Source organism: Aptenodytes forsteri, unplaced genomic scaffold (assembly GCF_000699145.1).
Source record: "Aptenodytes forsteri isolate BGI_AS27 unplaced genomic scaffold, ASM69914v1 Scaffold255, whole genome shotgun sequence".
NCBI lineage: Eukaryota > Metazoa > Chordata > Aves > Sphenisciformes > Spheniscidae > Aptenodytes > Aptenodytes forsteri.
This window is the reverse complement of record NW_008794888.1, coordinates 2,595,061-2,617,914: the sequence shown is the minus strand read 5'-3', so window position 1 is coordinate 2,617,914 and position 22,854 is coordinate 2,595,061. Positions and strand designations below refer to the sequence as shown.

The following is a 22,854-nucleotide window of genomic DNA, read 5'->3' as shown; positions in this document are numbered from 1 at the left end:
ATATTAATATATACACACATACGTACACACATATGTACATATATAAAATACGCACATGCATACATACAGGAATGTGTGCGTGGCGTATGTGTGTGTCCACATACGTACATACCCTATCTAGGATCATTGTAGAGGGGCCAGTCAGTAAAAACAGATAACTGCAAACAACCACCCTAATAATTATAAAACAAAAATGTATAAACTATTTTTAATTAAACAGATTTTTAATAATTTGTATCAAACAAAAGGAACACAGTCTCCTGTATTATATAGAAATTAGATTTATTGCATTTTATTATGTTTGTGCGACTGATGAAGAGTACCTGCCTGCTCATGACAGCTAACTTCTATGATGCAATTTTTTTTTTTTAAAGAAAAGTACTGGAAACAAATTGTTCAATTAATGCAGTTTTGTGGATACAACCTATGGTGAAACTTCCCAGCATATGGCAGGGTTTTCCCGTCTGTTAAAACACTGCCCTACTTCAACTGGTTTGGAAGGAGGCTGGTTTCTCTGTCCTAAGTGTTTCAAACCCAGAAGACTCGGTTACCTTATTCTCTCTCTAGATTCAGAATCGCTGTGGTGTATTGTAAAAAGCTCACTACAAGAAAGATAAATCAATTTTCAGAAGTGAGCTAGAAGAAGATTTTGGTTGAATTTTAGCTTGGTTGAGTAGGAGTTTTTTCTATGTGAATTATTGTTATTGGTCTCCTATTTGCTCTGACGACATATCCACAATAAAATACTATTTCCATGACAGCAGTAAATGGTAATCTCCATGCAACGTAAACTGTAGTTTCAGAACATGCATGTTATTTAAAAAAAATAAAAATATAAGGTGCCTTGAGAATGCTGGCAGTTTTACATTTGGAACATAGTGTGTGTGTGTATATATATATATATTTACATCAGAACTGCTCAACTTTACCTTACAAGCTTCAGATTTAGGAAAATATACAGTACTTTTGCATATAATGGTATATTCCTTGTAGCCCCTGAGTCAAGTATAGAGGATTTAAATACAAAAAAAAGGAAAAACAGCCATTAAAAGCACTTACAACTTTATGTGAAGTAGTAGTATAAAAGTATTATTTCCCAGGAAGACCAGGATCAGAAACATGCCTATGAAGACCCAAGATTCCTGCAGTGCTTAGTGAAGATTCTGGCAAGGAAGGGTGCCTAATTGGCTGGAGAGAAGTTTTACAATGCCGCGGGGGACACTCTACAGACTGGTCACGTTCTTCATTTAAAAAAGAAGCCAGGTTGTCTTCTGAGGCTGTGTTAAGATGCACTCCACTTGAGAGGGATTCTTTGGATTTAAGTTTTGATTTTTCAAGGTCTAGAAATTCAGGACACTGGAAGGAAGGAGAAGAAACAAGATAGTAATAATTAAATGAGTCTCTTCCAGGCTCTTGTTCTGCTCAAAATTAGCACATTCAGATGGTTGCTGGAAAACCATGTTTGAAAATGAAGCAGTGTACTGAAGTATTTTTACATGGTACTGCATTTGATTTAATGTAATTGAATGCAATTCCGTTGATTAATTGTAGAAGCCTGGATATCTTGTCCCCGCCTCAGACTTGCTCATATGCCATCAAGATATGCATATGAATAGCTCTTTCTGAAGGACTGAATATTCTCGAGACTCAATCTCGATGGATTTCAACATTCTTGAATTGGCAGTTTTGTTTCTGAACATAGCTCTGGAATTGCATCATTCTGAATATTATAACCGTTTGGATTCCAGTCTCAGCACGCAGTTCTCCTTCACTTTTAAACTCAGAATTTGTGTGAAGTGTGAAGTGCGCCTGCTGATGTTTGCAGAGGGTGGCCATATTTCTGTTCAGACAGAGATATGTGTATGTGTTTTGTGCAGATATATGCACGGTGGGTTTACACTTCTGAAAACTACTGCTGTGCGTTTGCTGCCCTGATAATCTTTATGCATGCAAACGGATGCCTTCTGGATGTGTTGGACTTACTGTGCTCATATGTGTTCCAGCATACGCACAAGGAATCTGACACAGCCAAGCACGCTGGATTTACTAATCGTATGCTACATGACTGATTTGGGATTTCTAGACATGCAGAAGCCTGTTTGGAAATAATATGCCACATCTCTGCCCCAGCTGTTAAACTCCAGAAATCCCCCCAAAATTTGGAAAATCATCAAATTTTTCCTGAACAGAAGTGGGGTGGAAAACATGTATTGGGAAACGCAGGTATGTCACAGCTCTGTACGTTCATATTTCCAGCAGTAGCAAGGGACTGGACATAAGAATGGCTTTAGCCCTACCCACTTCCATATATGTTTACCCATCATGTTCCACCAGCTGGACTTGTCTGGCCTCTACCTTGAGGAAAACATAGTCATGGTGCTTCTCAGGACTTCATGAATGGGATCTATGGCAGAAGCACCCGTGCAGGCAGGGCTGATGCTTGGAAAGTGTTTGTGGTTTACGCCCATGTCTAGTATTTGTAATTTCTGCTAACTTTTGTGAAGAGCGTGATAACTAAGTAAATCAGTCTGATTATAAGATTTTTTATGGATCTCTACAACCCTCACAGAAAATGTGGCCGCTGAAACTATGGTATCTAAGTCCACTGTGGAGGTGCTAGGTCAAAATAATAATTTCACATTCCTTAAACTAGTGAACAAGCACCTAGATTGGTATGCATTTCTTCCATCATAAGCTAAAAAGATTAGCAAACCTCTTTTGATCTCATTGGACATGTACACACCTGAGATGAAGGACTGAAACTTCTGTCTGTCTTAATTGATGCTGCAGGCTGAAGCTTTTGTATCACCCGGATTGCTGACTGTTGATACTCCGCACCTACAGTCACCATGTTATAGGCAGGTGGAATGAGTGTTGACTGCCTTTGCAGAAGCTGCAGGATGGTTTGGATATCAGCAGTCATTTGGGATTCAAGCCTAGAGAAGTAACACAAAATCAGTCAACTCATGGTCAGGAATAGGTATATTTTAACATACTGATTACAGGTGCATTCAAGAGGGACCTGCAGCTTGTTAATAAAGCAAACTATTGCTTGTTATGACATGACCATGTCTTAAATAGGAAAGAACAGAAGAGGGAGTACTGAGCCCTTCCAAAGCCTGCTGTCTCTCCCTTTCCTTTGCAGAACATATCTTGTTGCATACTTGTCTCCGATCCTTTTTGCTACATTAAGAATGAGTTCATTACTGTCCCTTATGTTTGCAACAAAAAGTAACACAGGGGACCAGGTCTTTGGCTGAAATTGACCGTAATAAATGTACTCTCTTCATTGTAACTAAATTGATTTGTACTGGCTGAAGATGGGACGCTATTTCTGATGCATCTGACAATTAATTCTGACATTCCCAATGCTAACACAATGCACTGAAATAAGCAAAAAACCACATTTGTGTTTTTCCACAGTTAGAAAATGAAAGATGCTTTCAAGATCATTAAAAAAACCAGCCCAACTCTCCTTACTGTGAAAATCTATTCAGACTTATTCAGGCCTCAGAATTAATGTCAACATTTCTGATGTACAAATTTAGTAGCTTTTTTGTCTTTTTTTCCCTTTTCATAAATTTGTATATGACTTCTGAAACACTTGAGCTGCTTATGTTGTTCATACTTACAACTCCATAGCACTGAAATGATTTTCAAATGGTCTTGCCAAGATGCATGACAAACTCAGCAATAGGTAATGCCTATGGTGCCCCCCCAGCTGCTGGAAGGCTGCAGAACATGCTATGACAGACTGTAGTACAGATACACAGCCTCCTGTATTGCAACTCATCTTCTGACAGAGTCAACAAATCTTTGTCAGCAGCCTTTAATGTTGTGACTGTTACTACTTGGGCTCCCTACAGCAGCAGAACTGATCCTGTGTTGACAGATTTTTGCTTTCACCAGGTCCTTCACTGTTTGATATTATTTTTTATCATGTTGGAGTTGTCCATTGCCGGTGTCATTTATTTATAAAAGCATCTATGAAATTAATCTGAAAGGTATGACCAAAGGATATTTAGGATGCTGTTTCTTCCTTTATCGGGAGAAGCTGGTTCTGTGGCATCAGCTCTCATAAAGAAAGGCCCAAACCCGGATGTTATATTCAATCATGCCCTACTCGCCCTCTCGTTCAGCTCCCTTGGGTTCTTTGCTACTTGCAAATTTGCTGATCTCACACAAGCATGGTGCTGATGCCACAGGGGAAAATACTGCAGCAGCAGCAGCATGCCACCATCCAGAGAGCTTCCATCTGCTAAACCTGGGCCTTAACATCTCAGTGAACAAAAGGGATTTAGCATTGGAGGACTTGCATCAACAATTGTCTTTGGCTTTGCATTAACTCTAAAATTGCTCCCTCCTTACTTTTTTAGCACTTGATGGGAGTTTCCTGGTACTTCAAATCAAAGAGTACCTCTGGTAGTCTTTATTCATCATCACTGCATATATAACTTCTCCCTCCTTTCTCCAAAATTTAGAACAAGTCCATGTCATGCCACCCAAGGATGAACAAACAGGAGAACCTTAGATGCTTGGCCCGCAGCCTCCATGAAATTCCAATTGCTTAAAGAGGAGAAACAGAGATAGCTCTAGGAACATATTCCTCATACAATGGCTTTCCAGCCTTCTATATCCATTTAATAATTTGAGTGTTATGCCAAGCCTCTAACTTGGCATGGAAAAGGTCAGGAAGAAGTGACCCTGTTTTTGAGTCTAGCAGGTCAGATCTGACATAAGTAGGATAGAATACTGTCTTTTACACTCATAGAATACTCGGCGAGGCCCAAAATCCTGAAAGCATGAAAAGCTTTAAAAACATGAGAAGAGTTAAAGAATAAAATGATTTAATAAAATCCATAACAATTTAAATCTTAGTTTATCAGCAATAATGATATTTTCTCACTCAAAAAAATACTGAGAACTTGCATAAGAATTTGATAAAACTATGGGTAAATTTGAGCTAGAACTTCAGTTTCAAGAGCTTAAGATTTCAGGAAAAGAAATGTAACCAAAAGACTACACACTGTTGATGGGGAACATGCAACTGTTAGTTATGTGACATTTACAGTTACTTAGATTACTCGACTTTACTGCAATTAGAAGTTACGGCAATTTAGGCTTATATGTTAAAAATGTCTTTTTAATGTACTATGTAGTATTCAGAAATAAAAAATACTATGGTTTGATTGGCTTATGGTAGATGAAGGAAGCAACATGCAGTTAACCTGGCTTTAAACTGATTACTAAAATATACAGCACAGAATGCCAATGAAGAGCTACTAAAGTATAATTAGGGCTGAGTGCGTGTCATAGTATTTGTCATGGAAAAATATTGAAAGTAATGGAATTGCAGAGTGAAAATAACAAAAAAGCCACAGACCTGAGCATAGGGCAATTTAAAATTAAATGAAATTACATGGTAAATTATACCGTAGGATGGATCAAAATTCAGTAACCATGTTTTTAAGATGCTATAAGCCATGCTGCTTAGCTGCCAGCAGAGTGGTATATCAGAGAGCAAAAGAGAGAAGGAAGAGACGTTACTAAGCAAAGGTAATAATGGATTCTGACAAAGAAAGCCTCTGTTTTCTGTTGTAACAGGTATAAGTATTTTGCCTTGGCGTACTCCCATGTCTGTCTTATTATAGACACAGTTGCAAAATAAGTTAATGCATCAAAAAGGGAATTTGTCTTTTTTAAACAAGGCAGCTGGTTTACTTTGGGTCTCCAGGAAAGAAAAAGTACTTCAGATACTGAAGATACAGAAAACTGTCATTTTGGGGACATGTAAATATCTAGGAATCGCTGTTAAGGGAACAGCATTCTAGGTGAGGCAAGATTTAAATTTAACAAGTTTAGGTGCCTCACTACAGCTTCTTCGTTAAAAAGTTGGTCTCCTAAACAGTCAGTCGAGGAGAGAGGCTCTTCTGCAAGGCAATTCAGAGTAGTTAATGTGAGTACCTAGAGGTAAGTGACATGAATATTCTGGCAATGAATCAAAAATTCTGTACTCAGCATTCCCAGGATAAGTTTTTCCAAGAATCTGGAAGACTGAACTTAGGTGGTATTTAGGCTCCCCAGAATATATATAGACAATTAAGTGATACTCCCATCAAGCATATTTTTGTACTTTTGAGCTTCTGAAGATCTGAATGCTTTTGGAAACTTCCTGTGCAAATTCATTGCTCCTGTAGTGTCATTAATATCACTTGTATTATGTACTTTCACACATATCTTTTTTTTGGTCATATCTCTGTTTTTACCTGTTGAGTTGTTCTTGAAGTAAATCTAATCGATTCTCCACTTCCCCATACATAAAGTCACTTTCAGTTTCACAGGTGCCCCATGTAACATGGGGTAGTGCTGACTGAGTTGGGGAGTCCTGGTACTCCTGGATGTTCTCCTGCTCCCAGTCTCTTTTATCAGTGGTATCTGATGAAAAACAAACAATATAAAAGTATAGTTTCATATACATACTGTCAGAGAGGGGTTGGCACCCCTCAAGCATCCCACTTACTAGTATTTCTCAAAACCTTGAAAATCAAATTGGTATATGCTGGCACACTGCCTGAACAACTCTGTTCCTTCAGCTCATACTGCTTGCAAAGGGATACTGGTTATTATTTTCAAAAAGGAAATTGATTTTCATTGATGTAGCTTTTAGCATCACTAGTCTCCAACCCAACCCTTACATCGTAGTGTAAAGCATGCCTCAGAGACTCTTACAGTACTGTGGGGTGAAAGGTGCCAGTTCATTTTGTTTAATAATTTGTGAATCCTAAAAGAATGAAATATTCAGCATTGCTGGGTCAGTCAGAGATCACTTTAATATTAAACAAAGCTTCACAGTAAATAATAATTATTATTTTTTTCTTTTTCTTTTTTCCTGTTTGAACTACAGGTAAAACTTTGGATTAAGATAGAGAAAATAAATTTAATTTAAGCTAAAAAAGGCCCAATTGCATAATTATGATCTTACTTCAGAGTTTCAGCTAGCTAGCTGAATTTAGTTCCCCTTCTAATCCTTATATATTGTATATACAATATATACAATATATAGTATATACACTGTATAAAGTATATAAAAACATACTCTTTATACGATTCATTTATATTTATTTATTTATCTCCAGCCCTTTGTAAAAAAAAAGATGATGACTACTCCAGAACTCCCACCCTGTACCTGCTGTGCCCAAATTCCATCCCTCTTGTCCCTCCCAATTCTTGGATCTCTGTGATCAAACACTGCACCTTACCATCCAAACAGAACTCAGGGGCATTCCTTCCTTTTGCTTGGATTTCTGGTTTGAGCTATTTCTCCTTCCTCTTTCAATTTGCTTAATTTACACCTCTGTGCATTTATTAATTAGTTTACATTCCTGGCTCTAGGCTGTTTCTCCTGTTCACCAAGCTGGTGAAAGGTTACAAATCATTTATCATGGGATATATTAGTTGCACATACCCCTATCTGATATAGAATGAAGATCTTGCTGTGAGCTTTGCAGAGACTACACGTGACATATTTAGGACGAACAGTGCTTTTTCTACATCTACCCCCCCGCCTCAAGCCTTTGTTACTTTGAGTGAATCTGTTGTCACACAGACAGTCAAAAATTGCTCAGTACCACTCAGATTCTCCTCTGCTGTGATAAAAGAGGCTGTTAAAACTTTAACACCTGTTCAGTACAACTCCCATTAGGGTTGTATTTGTAATTGTTTAACTGCATGAAGTTACAGAATGTATTAAAAGTTCTTACTACACTCAGGCTGCTGCTTCAACATACAGCTGGACAAAATCCTTGACTGCTTATAAAGCGTCAGCCTCTGTTGTATGAGCAGTTGGATTTCAATCCCACATCCCCCAGTAGTCCCTGAATGGTTTGCTCAGAGCTTCTCCTAACACTTCTCTTGGCACTGCATGCTGATAACTCAGCATAGGTTACATTCGTTTCACACTTGTGAAATTTTTCTAAGCAACCATAGCAGCCAGAGCCATGTTTCAAAGAAAAGAGAAAAAAATACAGTGTGGGTGACATGTGAGAGGTTTGTCCAAATGCTATTAGCTAATCCTTTTCAAACACATCTTTGAGCAGTGTTGCTCTAAGTAAAGAAATGAAGAAAAAAAAAAAATCCTGTTCAGATTTAGTATTTCAAGTAGATTTAGCCAGGAAGGGGAGCTCTCACTACATGACTCCAAGTGGAGGAGGAGACTCTTCTCTTTTTTACCAGAGAAAGGTGCTTACTGCATTATCTGATCTTTGGTTAGCAGGTGGTAGAAGGTGTTCTGGAGTTGTAGGGAGTGTTTGAATTTCATGTGACATGACCTATAACTGATTTTATGCACTGAACAGAAGGAAGGGGAAAGAGATTTCATCTTGGCTACACAGAAACCTGTTCAGCTTCTCAGCCACATAAGCCAACAGAAGGAAAGAGGAAAACAGTGTCAGAGAAACATGTAATTTGGTTTTAGCAGGCACACATGGCACAATTTGCAGTGTCCAAGGAAGTTGGAAAGTTCTCAGCAAAGTGAAAGGAGCAGACTGACAAGTTCAGGGGCAAAATTTTAAACTGTGGTTGTGGGTGCAATGGATGTTGTAAATCCAGTGGACTTACTTTTAAGCAGTGAATTTCAGGAGTAGAAACTAAAAATACAGGCCATACATTTTACTGCTTTTTAATGTCCTGTAAAAACCAAGTTGTTTGTTATTTTACACAATAAATCATTCAACAAAATCACATATTTTTCAATGTCGTAGATTATCCCAGGGAAATCACAGCTGGTTTTGGTCCCAGAATATGTATTTTTAGACTATTACAATAAACATTTAATTTGTGACAAAGCAAATGAATTGGCACTCAAATCATAAAATAAGTTCATACACTATAAGCAAGTTAATACACTATAAGATACAGTATTGTACTGTTCTAAGCAACTTTTTAGGTACTTCCACATACGTGAGTAACCCCAGAAAAGCCCAACAGCAGTTACAACTTTATAACCAGCTATGGTCTTCCAGGGCTTGAAGAATCCTAGACTGAGAACTAACTAAATAAATGTTTAACTTGGTTCACTTGAACAATTCAAGAATCAGTCTTACAGTCCAAATAACGACCAACTGAAAATAGAAAAAAACATTTTTCTGCAATATATAGATTACCAGCTACAGAAAAATTATCAGGTCTTCTCAAAAGAGCCATGTGTTTTAAAATTAAGAATTGCATTTTAGGATTATGAGAGAGAACTTTATGCAGTTTCTGCCCACATTATCCAATACATTATTAACAGACTTTCCATTCATTGACAGTAATAACCAAAGCTTAAAACAAAACTAAAGATAATTAAATATGTATCAGTCACAGTGGTAATGAATTGCGGTAGCTTTATACAAGTGCATTTGTATTCAAGATTTATAAAGTACCATAATATATGAGGATTATAAACATACATACATACAAGCAGAGTTTATTTCAAAATGTCATTATGTTTATAACTACTATTATGGTAAGTTATAATCAATCTCTAATTAATAGCAGGAGTAAGAATTTAGTTTAAAACATGTATCAATCAAAGCTGGTCTTATTTTATTGACCTTGAAGTTTTTATGGAAATTGCAAGGAAGGTAATGATCTTTCACGCACATTACCAGAAGTGCTAGATCACAAAGTGGAAAAAAGAATGTGGTCTTAATCAAAATATGTAACCTTTAGATAAGCTAAATTTAGCTCAAATAAAATCTGCAATAGGTTGCCTTGGAAAACGTTGCTATAGCTGCAAGGACACGTTTCTGGCTATTGGTAGGGGAAAGGTAAGCTTTCAAATTGCAGTATGTATGCAACAAGTTTATGTGGTGCAGATTTATATAGTACTAACCTGAGGAGACCAGACTTCACATATTCATACCATTGAAATGTAAAGAATACATTGCTTGGCCTGATTAATCATTAGGATTGTTTAAAACTATAGCCTAAAAGCCTAAAGTTTCTTGAATGATGGTTAAATGGTCAAATTGCCTCAATGGAAACAAACTGCTGGGGAAAACGGCATTAAACAGTAAATATGTAATTCTTCCCTGCAGACCGAAACAATTACAAATGAACTTTCAGCAATATTTAAATTGTATCCGGGTCTTTTCATTAATTTCCCTTCACATCACTGAGAAAATTAATATTTTAGTATATTAGATGTAATTTTAATTATGTGATTTAACTCTATGTAAAATTAACTGAGATTGCTTAATAGTTTTAGATCATTTGTCATATACAAAAGGCCAAGTCTTTGTTCTTGTGTTTTACTTATGGAAGTCAGGATTTGGGCTGTGTGTCTTTTAACCAACATGTGCAGCAAAATGGGATAGCATTCTTTCAAGCTATTATGATTTTTTTTCACTTAATTTTAGTTGTGCCTTGTCAATACAGAGAATGAAACTAGCTACCTGAAAATATACTTTTTTGTGCATGTGCAACCATCACTAGGTTTATCTAGCTCTCATTATCTAAGATTTTTTCCTGTTGCCAAACCCTGGCATATCAAACACCCTTTGAGAGATTCTTTACTGCTTTGAGCGCAGTTTCCATCCATGGGCACTCAATGAAGTCCAGTACAAGTTGGCAATTTTAAAGAGTTTGTTTAAATGAATTTCCTAAGGAAGTTCAGTTACAAGATTTGGGCTGTGTGTCTTTTAACCAACATGTGCAGCAAAATGGGATAGCATTCTTTCAAGCTATTATAATTTTTTTTCACTTAATTTTAGTTGTGCCTTGTCAATACAGAGAATGAAACTAGCTACCTAAAATATACTTTTTTGTGCATGTGCAACCATCACTAGGTTTATCTAGCTCTCTTATCTAAGAATTTTTTCCTGTTGCCAAACCCTGGCATATCAAACACCCTTTGAGAGATTCTTTACTGCTTTGAGCGCAGTTTCCATCCATGGGCACTCAATGAAGTCCAGTACAAGTTGGCAATTTTAAAGAGTTTGTTTAAATGAATTTCCTAAGGAAGTTCAGTTACAAGATAATTTATTAACAAAGCCTGCAATAGCCTTTTGGAGGTTCTGTAATCCAGTCCCACAGCCAGTGTATTAAGCTACATTAATCCTCTTGAGAAATAATAATTTTTGATCTAAAATATTTTTTCTTGTTAACCTTCCAGGAAACACAAAAGTAAATATTATGTAAAGAATCAATAGAACCATTCAGAAAATGATTTTTGATAATTAGACTAAAAAAGATGTCTACTCCAAATTTACAAAATAGCATCAGCTAGATTACCTTTGCAAGAATTGCTTCTTTTGTCAATAAGAATTTCTTCTGTGGCATGAACCATTTCTTCAAAGTCCACCTCTGCGGTTTTCTCTGTTACAGATGGATAATCAGCTATCCCAGAGAACAGGGGCTTTTGCTCATCTTCAATGGAGGACACAAAAGATGATGACCCATTTTTTTTCTCCTCGAAGTGTTTCTTAATAGATTGATAGTATCTGGTGGCGTCCCCTGAGGGTTCGGGATCACTCTGATCATCCTCTTTGAAATAATCTGTTAAATAGAAAGAATTGTGAACAATAATATGCAGTTCATGAAATTGTGTTCTAGTTTATTCTAGTCTGAGGATGGAGATGATTATTGTATCAGTTAGGAAGGTCACTGTCTATTAGAATAAATTTGATTCCTGTATCAGAGGAGATTTGTATCTCTTTTGAAGTCCTGGAAGGCATTTGCGTGTATGTAGTAAGGATTCGTAGTCCCTAAACCATAACTCATGATGCAAAAAGTTGCTTATATCAAAACAGCAAAGGTTTTATCCAACACAGCCCTCCTGTTTACTCACGGTTTTTCCGTGAGGATGAGATTTGAGAAAGTCTTATATTCCAAGGTTTTTAAAAATTAATTATTTCATTCCCTCTTCCAATTTCTCATGGTTTTGGGCATTTCTCACAGTCTTGACAGGCTAATAGTCATGGATGTCAGACTTAGTAGCAGAACTACCCATTTAAGTTATGCCCACATAAGAGCATCTTTGCAGATTATTCTTTTCCCAGAAAAGGCAAATGTATTAATCAACCACTCAACCTCAAAATGTCTGGGCCCACCTAAACAGAGAGCATATTTCTCCATGCTCATTACTGTCAAACCTATATTAAGGATAGATATGGTAGAGAGAAATCCTATTGGTACAAAAAGAAGGGAGTTCCTTGTCTGTCTTTGTGGGATCATCTCAAAACAACTTTCCAAAGCAGCCCAGATTCCTTAGCCTTTAGGATTAATTGCAATTCTCTGAACATCCAATCTTTTGAATAAGAAAAGTACACAACGTGCTGTGATATATATGGTAGCAGAGTACCAAATCAAGTTGAGAAAGAATCTTTCATTAATCACATTCAAGGTCTGCAGTGAGGAACAGCAGATTCAGTGCTCTTAAGAAGTGGCAAATAAAACTAGATTCAAAGCAGATGCCTTTAAAAACACATTGTAAAAATTAAATAGGATTTAAACCCAAGAACGATCATTTATGAATATGGAGAACTCCTGATCTCTTTTCAGCATAAACTTGATGCTAATTTCCAATTCAATATTTGGTCTTACCTATTTTTAACTGAAATGTCAAGATAATTCCAGTCCTGCTACTTATTTAAAACACATTTTAGCAGGGTAGTCTCAACAACATATAAATACTGTAACTAGTTTGCATTAACTTCCTGGGGAGACAGCATGATTTCCCATCTGCTTTGTGCTAATTACTAATCAACATAGCTCTGGAATGTCTGTAGTCTTTACAGCCTACAGCAGTGGTTAATACAACATTTAGTATATTCCCTAGGTTTCTTCTCTGTTTTCTGGTCAGTATAAGGAAATGAAACTGTGGCCTCATCAAATCCTCTTTATCTGCACATAAAGAGAATGCAATATCTGTACAGAGCACTCTGCAGGAGTCCGGACATCTGTAAGCAGTGAGGGCAGGTAATGGTGAACAAAATGAAACCAGTACCAAAGCAGGCCTCCTATAACTGTACCCTCTAGAGCCTCCAAGGGCAATTAACACAGCCCTGGACTGAAGTGACTTTATTTGGCTTCTGTTAAGCAGGATTACTAGCTATAAGTAATACTGGTGAAACTCTGATACTGTGAAGGCATCAACACAAATGCAAATGGACTAGCAGTGTAATGTTCTTGGGGGATGCTCAGACTGGAGAGTCAAGTACCATGTTCTCTACAATCCCATCTCCAAAATAATACAAAACCAAAAGAAAGCTTCATAAGAAAATTCTGATGTAGGTGTCTACCATGGCTTTTCTTGTGGGAATATATGGTGAAATACATACAGACACGCTACAGTAAATTGTCTTAATTACTTACTGCTTGAATGACTTCAACCTGTGAAAAAGACCTTCTAATGAAAGCTTGAAATTGCCATTTTTTAGGGTAATTTTTTATGTGCGTGGGATTTTGTGCACTAACGGTAGCTGTAATGAGCACCCTGTGGAATACAAATCAGTCAGTGGACTAATTTTAAGAGGTGGTCATTGAGACTAATGAAAAAAATTGTATAGCAGCTGAAGTATAGCAGACTGTCTTATCTGTCATATTTGTAGAATACTAAAATACCTAGAAACAAGAAGCCAGATCCTGCAAACAATTACACTGCTGTAAAACCAGGGTAATTCAATCGATATCCCTGCATTTAGTCTCCATCCATATCAGAACAACAGAACATATTCTTTTCCAAATGCTGTCCAGGTATAATGAACTCAGTGACATTAGAAGGAAAGCTGAGATCTGTTGAATGTAGGGTCCCGCCTACACTGAAATCAGGGACGATTTGTTCATCAGCTGATCTATTTCAAAATATGCATCTTTGGCTTTACTGCCGTTGCTTTATCTGCTAGCCATCTGGCTACATTCAGAGAGTCAAAATTTGTTTTCCTTTTAAAAGACTCTTATTTAATGCTAAAGATTCTTCTGTCTGGAGAATAATCCTGTGATACTCTGCACCTAGAGTAGGAATTAAAATGGAAACTGCATTTTTTATTTGGCTCTTCAGGACCTGATGACGGTGCAAGATCTGTACCGCAGTTCAACAGCTTAGCAGTGCCTCTGTAGCTCAGTGGAAATATGTTACAAATAATATCTAGGTAGTGCTTTATTCAGAGTGTGAATTTCTCCAATTTTTCCTTCCTTTTCTAATGAAATCCAGTCATTGGTTTGGAATGAATTTTCCAGAAGAGAAGAGTTTTCTATCTGTGTATGCGTATGTATGGATAAGTTCACTTTCTATCATACAGACTCCAGGTTTCAAAAGGTTTCTCTTCTCTTTTCTCTTTCGTTTCCAAAATAAATGTAATCGTTAACCATCCCCCCTCATCCTAGTACTTCCTCCTTCCTTTTCCCGTAAGCCAAGTTTCACTCTCTAATTCTGATTGCTAGAAACTATGTTTTGCTGAAGATGATTATTTTGTAACTTCCTGCTTTACCAAACATGCACAAACATCATTTACTCTTTTTATGGGACTCATTTTAGCCTGTTATACGTTTTGGGTGCCTGCCAAGTTTACAGGCAATGTCCTCTGACATTTGCTGTCTGGAAATTCCAAAATCTTCATAGTAATTGTCAGAAGGTTTGTGCCCTGCTTTTCGCACTTGCACTGGCAAAGGAAGGGAAGAAACAAAGTTGTCACGAGGGCAATGAAATATACCTATGACAAAGACTCACAGAAATACTGGCATAAAATCCAGGTTGGTGGGATGGTTACCAGAGATCAAACAAGTTTTTTTTTGTGTGCCATAGTCAGCCTGTAGTATTGAAGCTTTGCATTATTCAGACAGTGGCAGTCTGCATGATCTAGACATATTTTCTCTTAACGTATTACTCTGCTGCAAACAATATTGGTGAAAGTGTCAGTAATATATTACATGTGGAGCAGCATTGTTTAATATTACTGTAATTTCATTAACTGGAATTTGTCATACTTAATCAGGCTAGCTATGTAGCCTAGTGTTTCAGAAGGTGGCAAATTTTTACTCCCATTTTCAGCCATCCAATAAAAAGTCCCATACTACGCCTAGACAAATTCAATTTTGTGCAGGAAATGAGGTGAATGACTTCCTCACCCCCACAGAAAGCAATTTATATCCCAAACCATAAAACAGATAATCTTATCATTAACATGATCTGCATAACTATAAATCTGTTCAGCAGATGTGACATCTTCCTTTTCCTTTGAAAAAAACTACTATATTATTTTACGCTACACCAAGTATGTCCCTTGGTAAGGAGAAATGCACACTGTGACTTGGAAGGAGGGATGGCTGACTGCTCAAAAGGTCTGCAGATCTTCAGATTCCCAGCAAGTATTTTGGTTCAACTGTTATTATGTCTTTCTTATGTGATATTCACGAATATTCCTGTGGTGGTCAATCTGTCTTTCCTACATATGAACAAAATATTTGCTAGCCATCACAACTATTTGTTATCTGTTCTTTAATTTTAAAATGTCAGTTACCTTTCAGAGAGCAGAAAAATGCCTTATGTACCCACCCATGCACCATGGGCAACAAATATTTGGAATGAAAAGTCAGTGACCAAGCATTTCAGATAGTATGTTAAATACAATACCACAAACAGGGTTGAAAAAGTGCAAAATCTCAAAGACGTCAAAAAATCAAAAGCTGTTGATGCATAATTTGAACACTGATGTTCAAACCATGCCTATGTTTTCCACCATATAGATGGGGAGCAGCATAAAATCAGTCAGGTAAAATGGTAATCCTAATTCCTGCAATCACTGCTTTTCACTTAGTGGTGTAAGAACAATATAATCGATACATAATATTTATGTAATATCAAAAATTACGGGTGCTGTGGAGCAGGACCAATATATAATGAGGGGTGATTCCAGAGAAGTCTACTCAAGTTGTATGCAGGCTAAACTACTCTATAGAATGCCAATCAGGGACTTTAGGGTTATTAAACTGCTAATTAAAATGCTCATAATTCTTCTTCCTTGCTGTTTGTTTCATACTTGGTTGAATGTGACTGGTATGGAGTACATTGCTAAATATAACTGAGTGCCTTCTGATAGACTAGGTAATGGAAGATACCAAAAAGGAGGAAGCTGACTGCTTGTGAACAGGAAAATGAAAAGCAACCCAGCATCTGGTCATTCAGTAGATAACTGTTGCTGTGGTGAAGATATAACTTTTTGTCATATTTTTCATATATCTAAGAATAAAAGATAAAAGTTAATTTGTATTCCTTTAAGATATATTATTATAACAATGAAATTCACATGTAAGATGTCTGACAGTTTTGTTCCCATTGCCATCCTTTCTTTGACCTGGGTCTTTCAGATTGGGTCTCTTAACCCAATCTGCAATTAATATTTTTACTTGAAAATTACGTTCATACAGGACCTTCCAATGACAGACTTCAGAATGGATTTTTAATTCACAAGTTCTATTAACTCTTTATTGCTTAATTTTAGTGAATTTAAAATCTTTAGAGAGAAAACTGTATTGATTTGCAAACAGTCTTACAAGAAACAGTATAAATAACTTCAGTGGATTTATTTTCTACTGGGAGAAGGACATGATCCCCACAATCTTTACAAATGCATGCCAAGCAATAGATAAAATTCTGGACTTCATTTTGTATGCAACATTTGAAATGAGAGCTACTCCACCTTTGCTACCGGAAAATTTGGCTGAAAACTGATTTTGGCCTTGCCTATAGAGATATTTAACCCTTCACAAACATCAGAAAGTACTAAAACTTACCCTGAATTCACTTAAACAAACCTAAGACATTTATAAATCTTGAATTTTAGTGCTTGAGCTCTTGTCTTTCAGAATCAACTTGGCCTACACTCAGCCTCAGAGTCCTGATGCTGCATATCGTGACATCTGGATGTTTGTCAAAACCAGCCTCAACTCATGTCCTGACAAGGAACATGTCCCGGGAAAGGTCATCTGACAGTCCATTCCAGAAGATGAGCAACTTGAACAAAGCACTTTATCATTTTTCAGCTGAAGAGAAATTTGTCCGTTGTCAGGACAGTCTTCTATTGCCGTCCTGATCATCTCAGGTCATGACTGGTGATCAGGGAAACTGAGAAGTGCTGCCTTCATAAACATTTTTGAGTGCCTGCTGAAAGCATAGCTTGCTCCAACATCTGCACATTACCAATACATCCCTGAGGACAAAATAGTACAGAAAAAAGCAAAAACTTTTAAGGAAAGTTTAATCATAAAGTCCTTATAACTAATAACTTGAAGTGATAAGAAATCATAAATTAGTATCTCTAGAGGTATTTCTTGCTCCTTGGTGAAACATCATTAATGGTTATAGCACTGTTCAAGTTAACAGAATGTCTAATTATTAGTACTAGAAAAATTATCTACTTTTTGGATGGTTTTTAATGCATGAAAACTGTATGGAAAAATCACAAACTTAGTGTGCATGAAAAAAGAAAAGTAGTTTGAATGCTGTGCAAAATGTCTATTGGATAGCCTGAGAAGTTCAGATCTAAATCTATTCCAAATGATCTCAGCTGAAAAAAATAGAAATCGTTATGGTCAGGAGAAGTAGTTGGTCCTAAAGCTCTGAAAACAAACTGTACTATTAAAATCTGCATTGCACTTTGTATAGCAAGGGTCTCTGAACAGGAAAACTATTTATATATCACATACAGTAATAACGCTTAAGACAGTGAGAACATTATCATAAAGGCTGCCTTTCATATACACTTTATTTGCTTCTGTTAATCTAAACAATCACGTAGTATTCTGACGGTTAGTTGCACTAGAATTCACTTTAAAAAGTGGAAAGTTACATTTGCAGCTTTTTAGTTATAATTAGAGGAAGTATTAAGCACACAGTGCCTACTCAGTGATAAAGATATTTCTTCACGTTTGAGGACCACAGGATTATAAATTTTAGAAATAAAAAAGAACAATGTAATGAACCCTGAAGTCATCACATATTCATTAATAATTCAATTTAGCAACAGTGCCGGTTTTTTACGATAAGATGAGGGGTGGCTACATTACTACAATTTTTCCTTCTGTGAACATCATATACAGTTATGCCCTTCTACAGCCTAATATCCAGCAGAACTTAGGTGAAACAAAGAACAAGTGAAAATAGATTCTTTCCATCAGAGATTTTTTGGCTTAAAAATGATCTTTTGAAACAGATATATTTATATCAAAACTTGGCCAGTTTCAGAACATGGCAGAGACAAGAGTTCTTAAAGGTGCACCTACATTTCTTGAGACATTTCTTAAGCTGGTAGAAAGAATTTATCTAGTGCCACCAGGCACATGGATTTGTGTATCTATAAGTCCTTGTTCAGCACCTTGGTACAGTAGATGTCTGTAGACCTGTCAGACCTCAAAATATGAAACAATGCCAAAGACTTACAATGGCTCCTGAAACCTGGGATGAGGAAATCCTTATATTCTTCAGCACACGTTTGTTTTCCTCCTTCTTCTTCACTTCTACTCATTATATTTCCCTTCAAATTTCCCACATATCTTTAGGACCCCCTACTTACAAAATGTACTGTCAGATATGTGTGTGGTATTTGACTAACACTAAGGAAAAAGGATGTATGTCTAGAAACTGATGCAGGAAGATTCCTATTCCTAGGAAAAGTAGGTTATTGGTGGTATTTTAGGAAAGTTAAAACATTTTCTCCTCTCAGTATTAAAGGTCTTAAGGTTTAAAGTTCTTATTTTTCTGTGACTGTTTTTAAGGATAGAAGATTCCTTTAATTCCAATTTCATTCATAATTTGGGAACTCCTAAGTCTTCACTGGGGAACCTAAAGATACAAACTAGCAAAATTCCATAGGTATTTTGCTGTAAGGTTCCAGTAGGTTGGATGGTGGTGGTGGAGGAAATGAACTGTACTGGAGAGAGCTGTTTGAATTATTACTCTGTCTCAGTGCTGCTTGTGAGAGTTTGGCAAGTTAGTATGTCCTTTGCTGTGTTTCCTCTCTGAGCTATGAAGGTTTGGATGATTCTGGAAATAAAAAGCCAGCAGAAGATACTGAAACATCCCCCCACTATCCTGAACTAAAGACTGGGTAACTTTTCCATAAGGATCCATGTTCCTTTTTTAAAATGGACTAAGAAACGAGCTAGTTTTGAATAACTGAATTTGAGACACATTTAAAAAAGCCAAGAATTTAAAGGTTGAAGTGAGTATGCAATCCTTCATTTATTCTTTTATGCCATTTTTAGTAGAATGAGATAAGTTAGGGACGGAGTGACAGCCTTATCTCTGAATTTTCTTTGCTCTGTCTGGCTTTGTATCAACTTTAATGCTAATCAGATAATAATAGAAGGACAATTCTTGATTTATACTTCAGGAAATAATACTATACTTAAAAAATCGGAAACAAAGAAGTATAAACATGCATCTCAGAAGGGATTCAGAGCCAAGGCCAAAGCAGCTCTCCTATCAAGTTTAGAATTTTCTTTTATAAGGAATTCAGCTTTCACTGTAGTACTACTATTACTTTTTTTTTCAAAGGATGGCTATGGGTATATGTGACTGCATACAACATTTCAATCAGATCTGGCCTCTGGAAACAGCCTCTCTGGGAGCAACTCCTGGAAACAAGACTCTTCTGTGGAAGCTCCCTGAGGTGGCTCCTAGGCACTGTGGTAAGAGCAATAACAATAACAGGAGCAGATGGAAAACTGCAGTGATGGGCTCTCTGATGACCGTATACTTTTTGTTAGGGGTTTCATGCTGAACGTAAGATTTTGGGGACATGAGGTCTTGCTTCAAGCCATATGCTGCCTGCCAAGATATTAGTTGTTTCCTGGTCATTTAACCACCTAACACTCTGGCTGAATATTAGAAACTCTTTTCTAATTAAGCCCAAGTGAACTTCATCAGCATAATACAAATCATTTAACACAGTTAAGTAAGAGCTTCAATTTTTGTCCGGATTCTTACCCTACTTTCTTGCTGGGGACACAGCATAGCGCTTGGCTGAGTCATCTATTCAAAAAGTAAGCATTTAAATAAATAAACTGGGGGAAGGGGGCAAGAACGGGAGAGAGCAGGGCAGGGGAGTGTTTCCCCATTCTCCCGGTACTGCTTCACCTCATACTTTTAGGCAGGAGAATCAGCTCCTGAAAGATTTCCTTGTCTTCTATATTGCCAGCCATGGCCTCTGGATACCTTGTGTAATAAAGCTATATTAATACGGCTTGGCTTCTTAGCCTGGTTAGTACCTACAAGCACTGCAAACTTAAGGTAGCTATACTAATCAAGATTCAATTAGAAGTTTATTAGAGCTCTGGCTTCTGTGCTTACTTTGAGAATAGATCAGTAGATACTTTTGGAAAAGTCTGGTCCAGAAGCATAACTCTTCAAATGAAAATTAAGTACTATATATGTTTACTTAGTTAACAATATGTTAAAAATAAATCACTGCAAAATGCATTTTATATCCCTCTTGATTGTTACAGTCTGTGTCAACATGGGCAAGTGCCTGCAATAATTATGTAACAAGATTTTGTAAGAACTTTCTTTTGTGGCCTCTTAAAATCACATCCATAGAAATAAAATTCCTTGTTAAGAGTTCCCTGGGCCAGCTGACAAGATTAAAGATTAAGTATCGCCAGCAACCTGAATCGCTGGTTACTAATTTAACAGTATAACTCCATTGGAGTTCTTACCATCCTCTCAGCTAGAGTCCATGGAATGATGTTCTTGTTTTGGATCACAGCTAAAAATCCGGAATAAGGATTTATTTCAGTAAGGTCTTCATTGTGTTCCCAGTTAGTATGTCCATGCTGGTTTATTTAGCCAGTATTTTAATTACCCTGGATATGATGGAAAGATTTCATATGCCCTGTCAAAAGAACAAAGGGCGGCTATGATTTGGCTATGTAACGAGTGCATTTTTAGCCCAAAATCAGCTTTCTCCTTGGAAAGGATTTCATACCTTGTGCTGGTTTTGGCTGGGATAGAGTTAATTTTCTTCACAGAAGCTAGTATGAGGCTATGTTCTGGATTTGTGTGGAAAAGTGTTGATAATACAGGGATGCTTTCGTTACTGCTGAGCAGTGCTTACACAGAGTCAAGGCCTTTTCTGCTTCTCACACCACCCCACCAGCGAGCAGGCTGGGGGTGTACAAGAAGCTGGGAGGGGACACAGCTGGGACAGCTGACCCCAACTGACCAAAGGGACATTCCACACCATGTGACATCATGCTCAGCATATAAAGCTGGGGGAAGAAGAAGGAAAGGGGGGACGTTCAGAATGATGGCGTTTGTCTTCCCAAGTAACCGTTACGCGTGATGGAGCCCTGCTTTCCTGGAGATGAGATGCCTCAACACCTGCCTGCCGATGGGAAGGAGTGAATGAATTCCTTGTTTTGCTTTGCTTGCATGCACAGCTTTTGCTTTACCTATTAACCTGTCTTTATCTCAACTCACAAGTTTTCTCACTTTTACTCTTCCGATTCTCTCCCCCATCCCACCCGGGGGGGAGTCACCGAGCGGCTGCGTGATGCTTAGGTGCTGGCTGGGGTTAAACAACGACATACCTGATTGCTTCTAGGGCTTCAAGAAAATTATGTGTGAGTACCCAGAACAGGTCCAGAATTTTGACAGCCTTCAGCTAAGGGTTACATGAGTTAAAGTTAAATGCAAAGAATATCTTTTAATGAGAATAACTGAAGACTGAACAGTCCCAAGAAGGTTAAGATTTTAGAGCCAACATTAACAAAAAGTTAAACAAGATGCTAGCAAAAGTAATAATGCTTGAACTGCAGAAAATTCTCTTCAAAGCCTCAAGTTTTCAAGCTCTCAGTGAGCTTACTTACATTCTGCCTGTAACTTTTGCATTTTTCACCTGTATGTTTGGATTTCATATTGATCTAACCAACTCTAGTGATGCCCCATTCAGCATGGGATAATAGATCTGCACTCAGAAGTAGCAGAGCGAAAGAAACTTCTTGCCCCTATGTATTTCCCTTGAAATTAGCTAACTCACACAGAACTGCTAGAGGAAAATGAGAAATGGGCAAGAAAGGATTGTGTTCTGCAGTGCTAAAAGAGACAACTGAATGTAGATGGAGCAGCTCATTGTCCCTCAGTTTTCAGCAGGAGACTAACTTGCCAACCCAGCTGAGAGCTTTGTTTGGAACTGCCAGGCAGGAATACTGCTTATTTTAAGCTGTCATGGAGCGAGTTTCTTGGCTGACTGTCAAGCATCTATGGCAACTGGCTAAGGCTGCACCTGCACCTGTGCAAGGAATATCATCCATTATTCTGAAAGACCTGCAATGAATTTCTTTTGGGTGAGAGCAAGAATAAGCTGCTATGTAGTCTAAGTGTTAATTTTTGCATGGGACCTCTTGTGGTATTGCAGTCCTTTCTGGAAACCAGAGAACAAGCTGGTCCCTCAAGCAGCCTTGTACCCTTTAAAATCACATTATGGCAGAGCTCAATATACTAGCTAAGATCAATTTTTGCTGACACAGGTAAGAAATGGTGGAAATATGTATAGGTGGAGCGAGAAGGTCTTGCGTGGAATTGGAAAGGTAGTGGTACTAACTGCAGATGCATAACAGAGATCTGTGTTGATTTTGTTTAACCCCTGATAAAACTTGTGCAGGAAGAGTTACCATAGCAACAAGGTCCAAATCAGACTAGCATGAACTAAATAAAGGCTGAGATAACACAATCCCATTTTTAGCACTCCAAAAGGGAGAAAATCGCTGATGATCACACTAAAGATGGAAACAATACAGTGTCAAGCTGCACAATACGCTAGTAGGTCAACAGCTGAAAGTAAAGAATGGCAGCAAGAAGACGATTTCATGAGCAAC

The 22,854-nt window shown here is 37.4% G+C and overlaps 1 protein-coding gene across 1 annotated transcript in view; it reads right to left on the bottom strand.

Annotated features, from left to right (window-relative positions):
• Positions 1-270: 270 nt before the first annotated feature.
• KCNH7 (potassium voltage-gated channel subfamily H member 7) overlaps positions 271-22,854 on the bottom strand; it is a 264,891-nt gene continuing 242,307 nt past the window's right edge. The window contains exons 13-16 of the mRNA XM_009274902.1: positions 11,275-11,526; positions 6,267-6,435; positions 2,744-2,936; positions 271-1,356 (exon numbers count right to left, since the gene is read on the bottom strand). Of these exons, the coding sequence (XP_009273177.1) occupies positions 1,090-1,356; positions 2,744-2,936; positions 6,267-6,435; positions 11,275-11,526 (881 nt within the window). The 3' untranslated portion in view covers positions 271-1,089. The remainder of the gene's footprint in view (positions 1,357-2,743; positions 2,937-6,266; positions 6,436-11,274; positions 11,527-22,854) is intronic.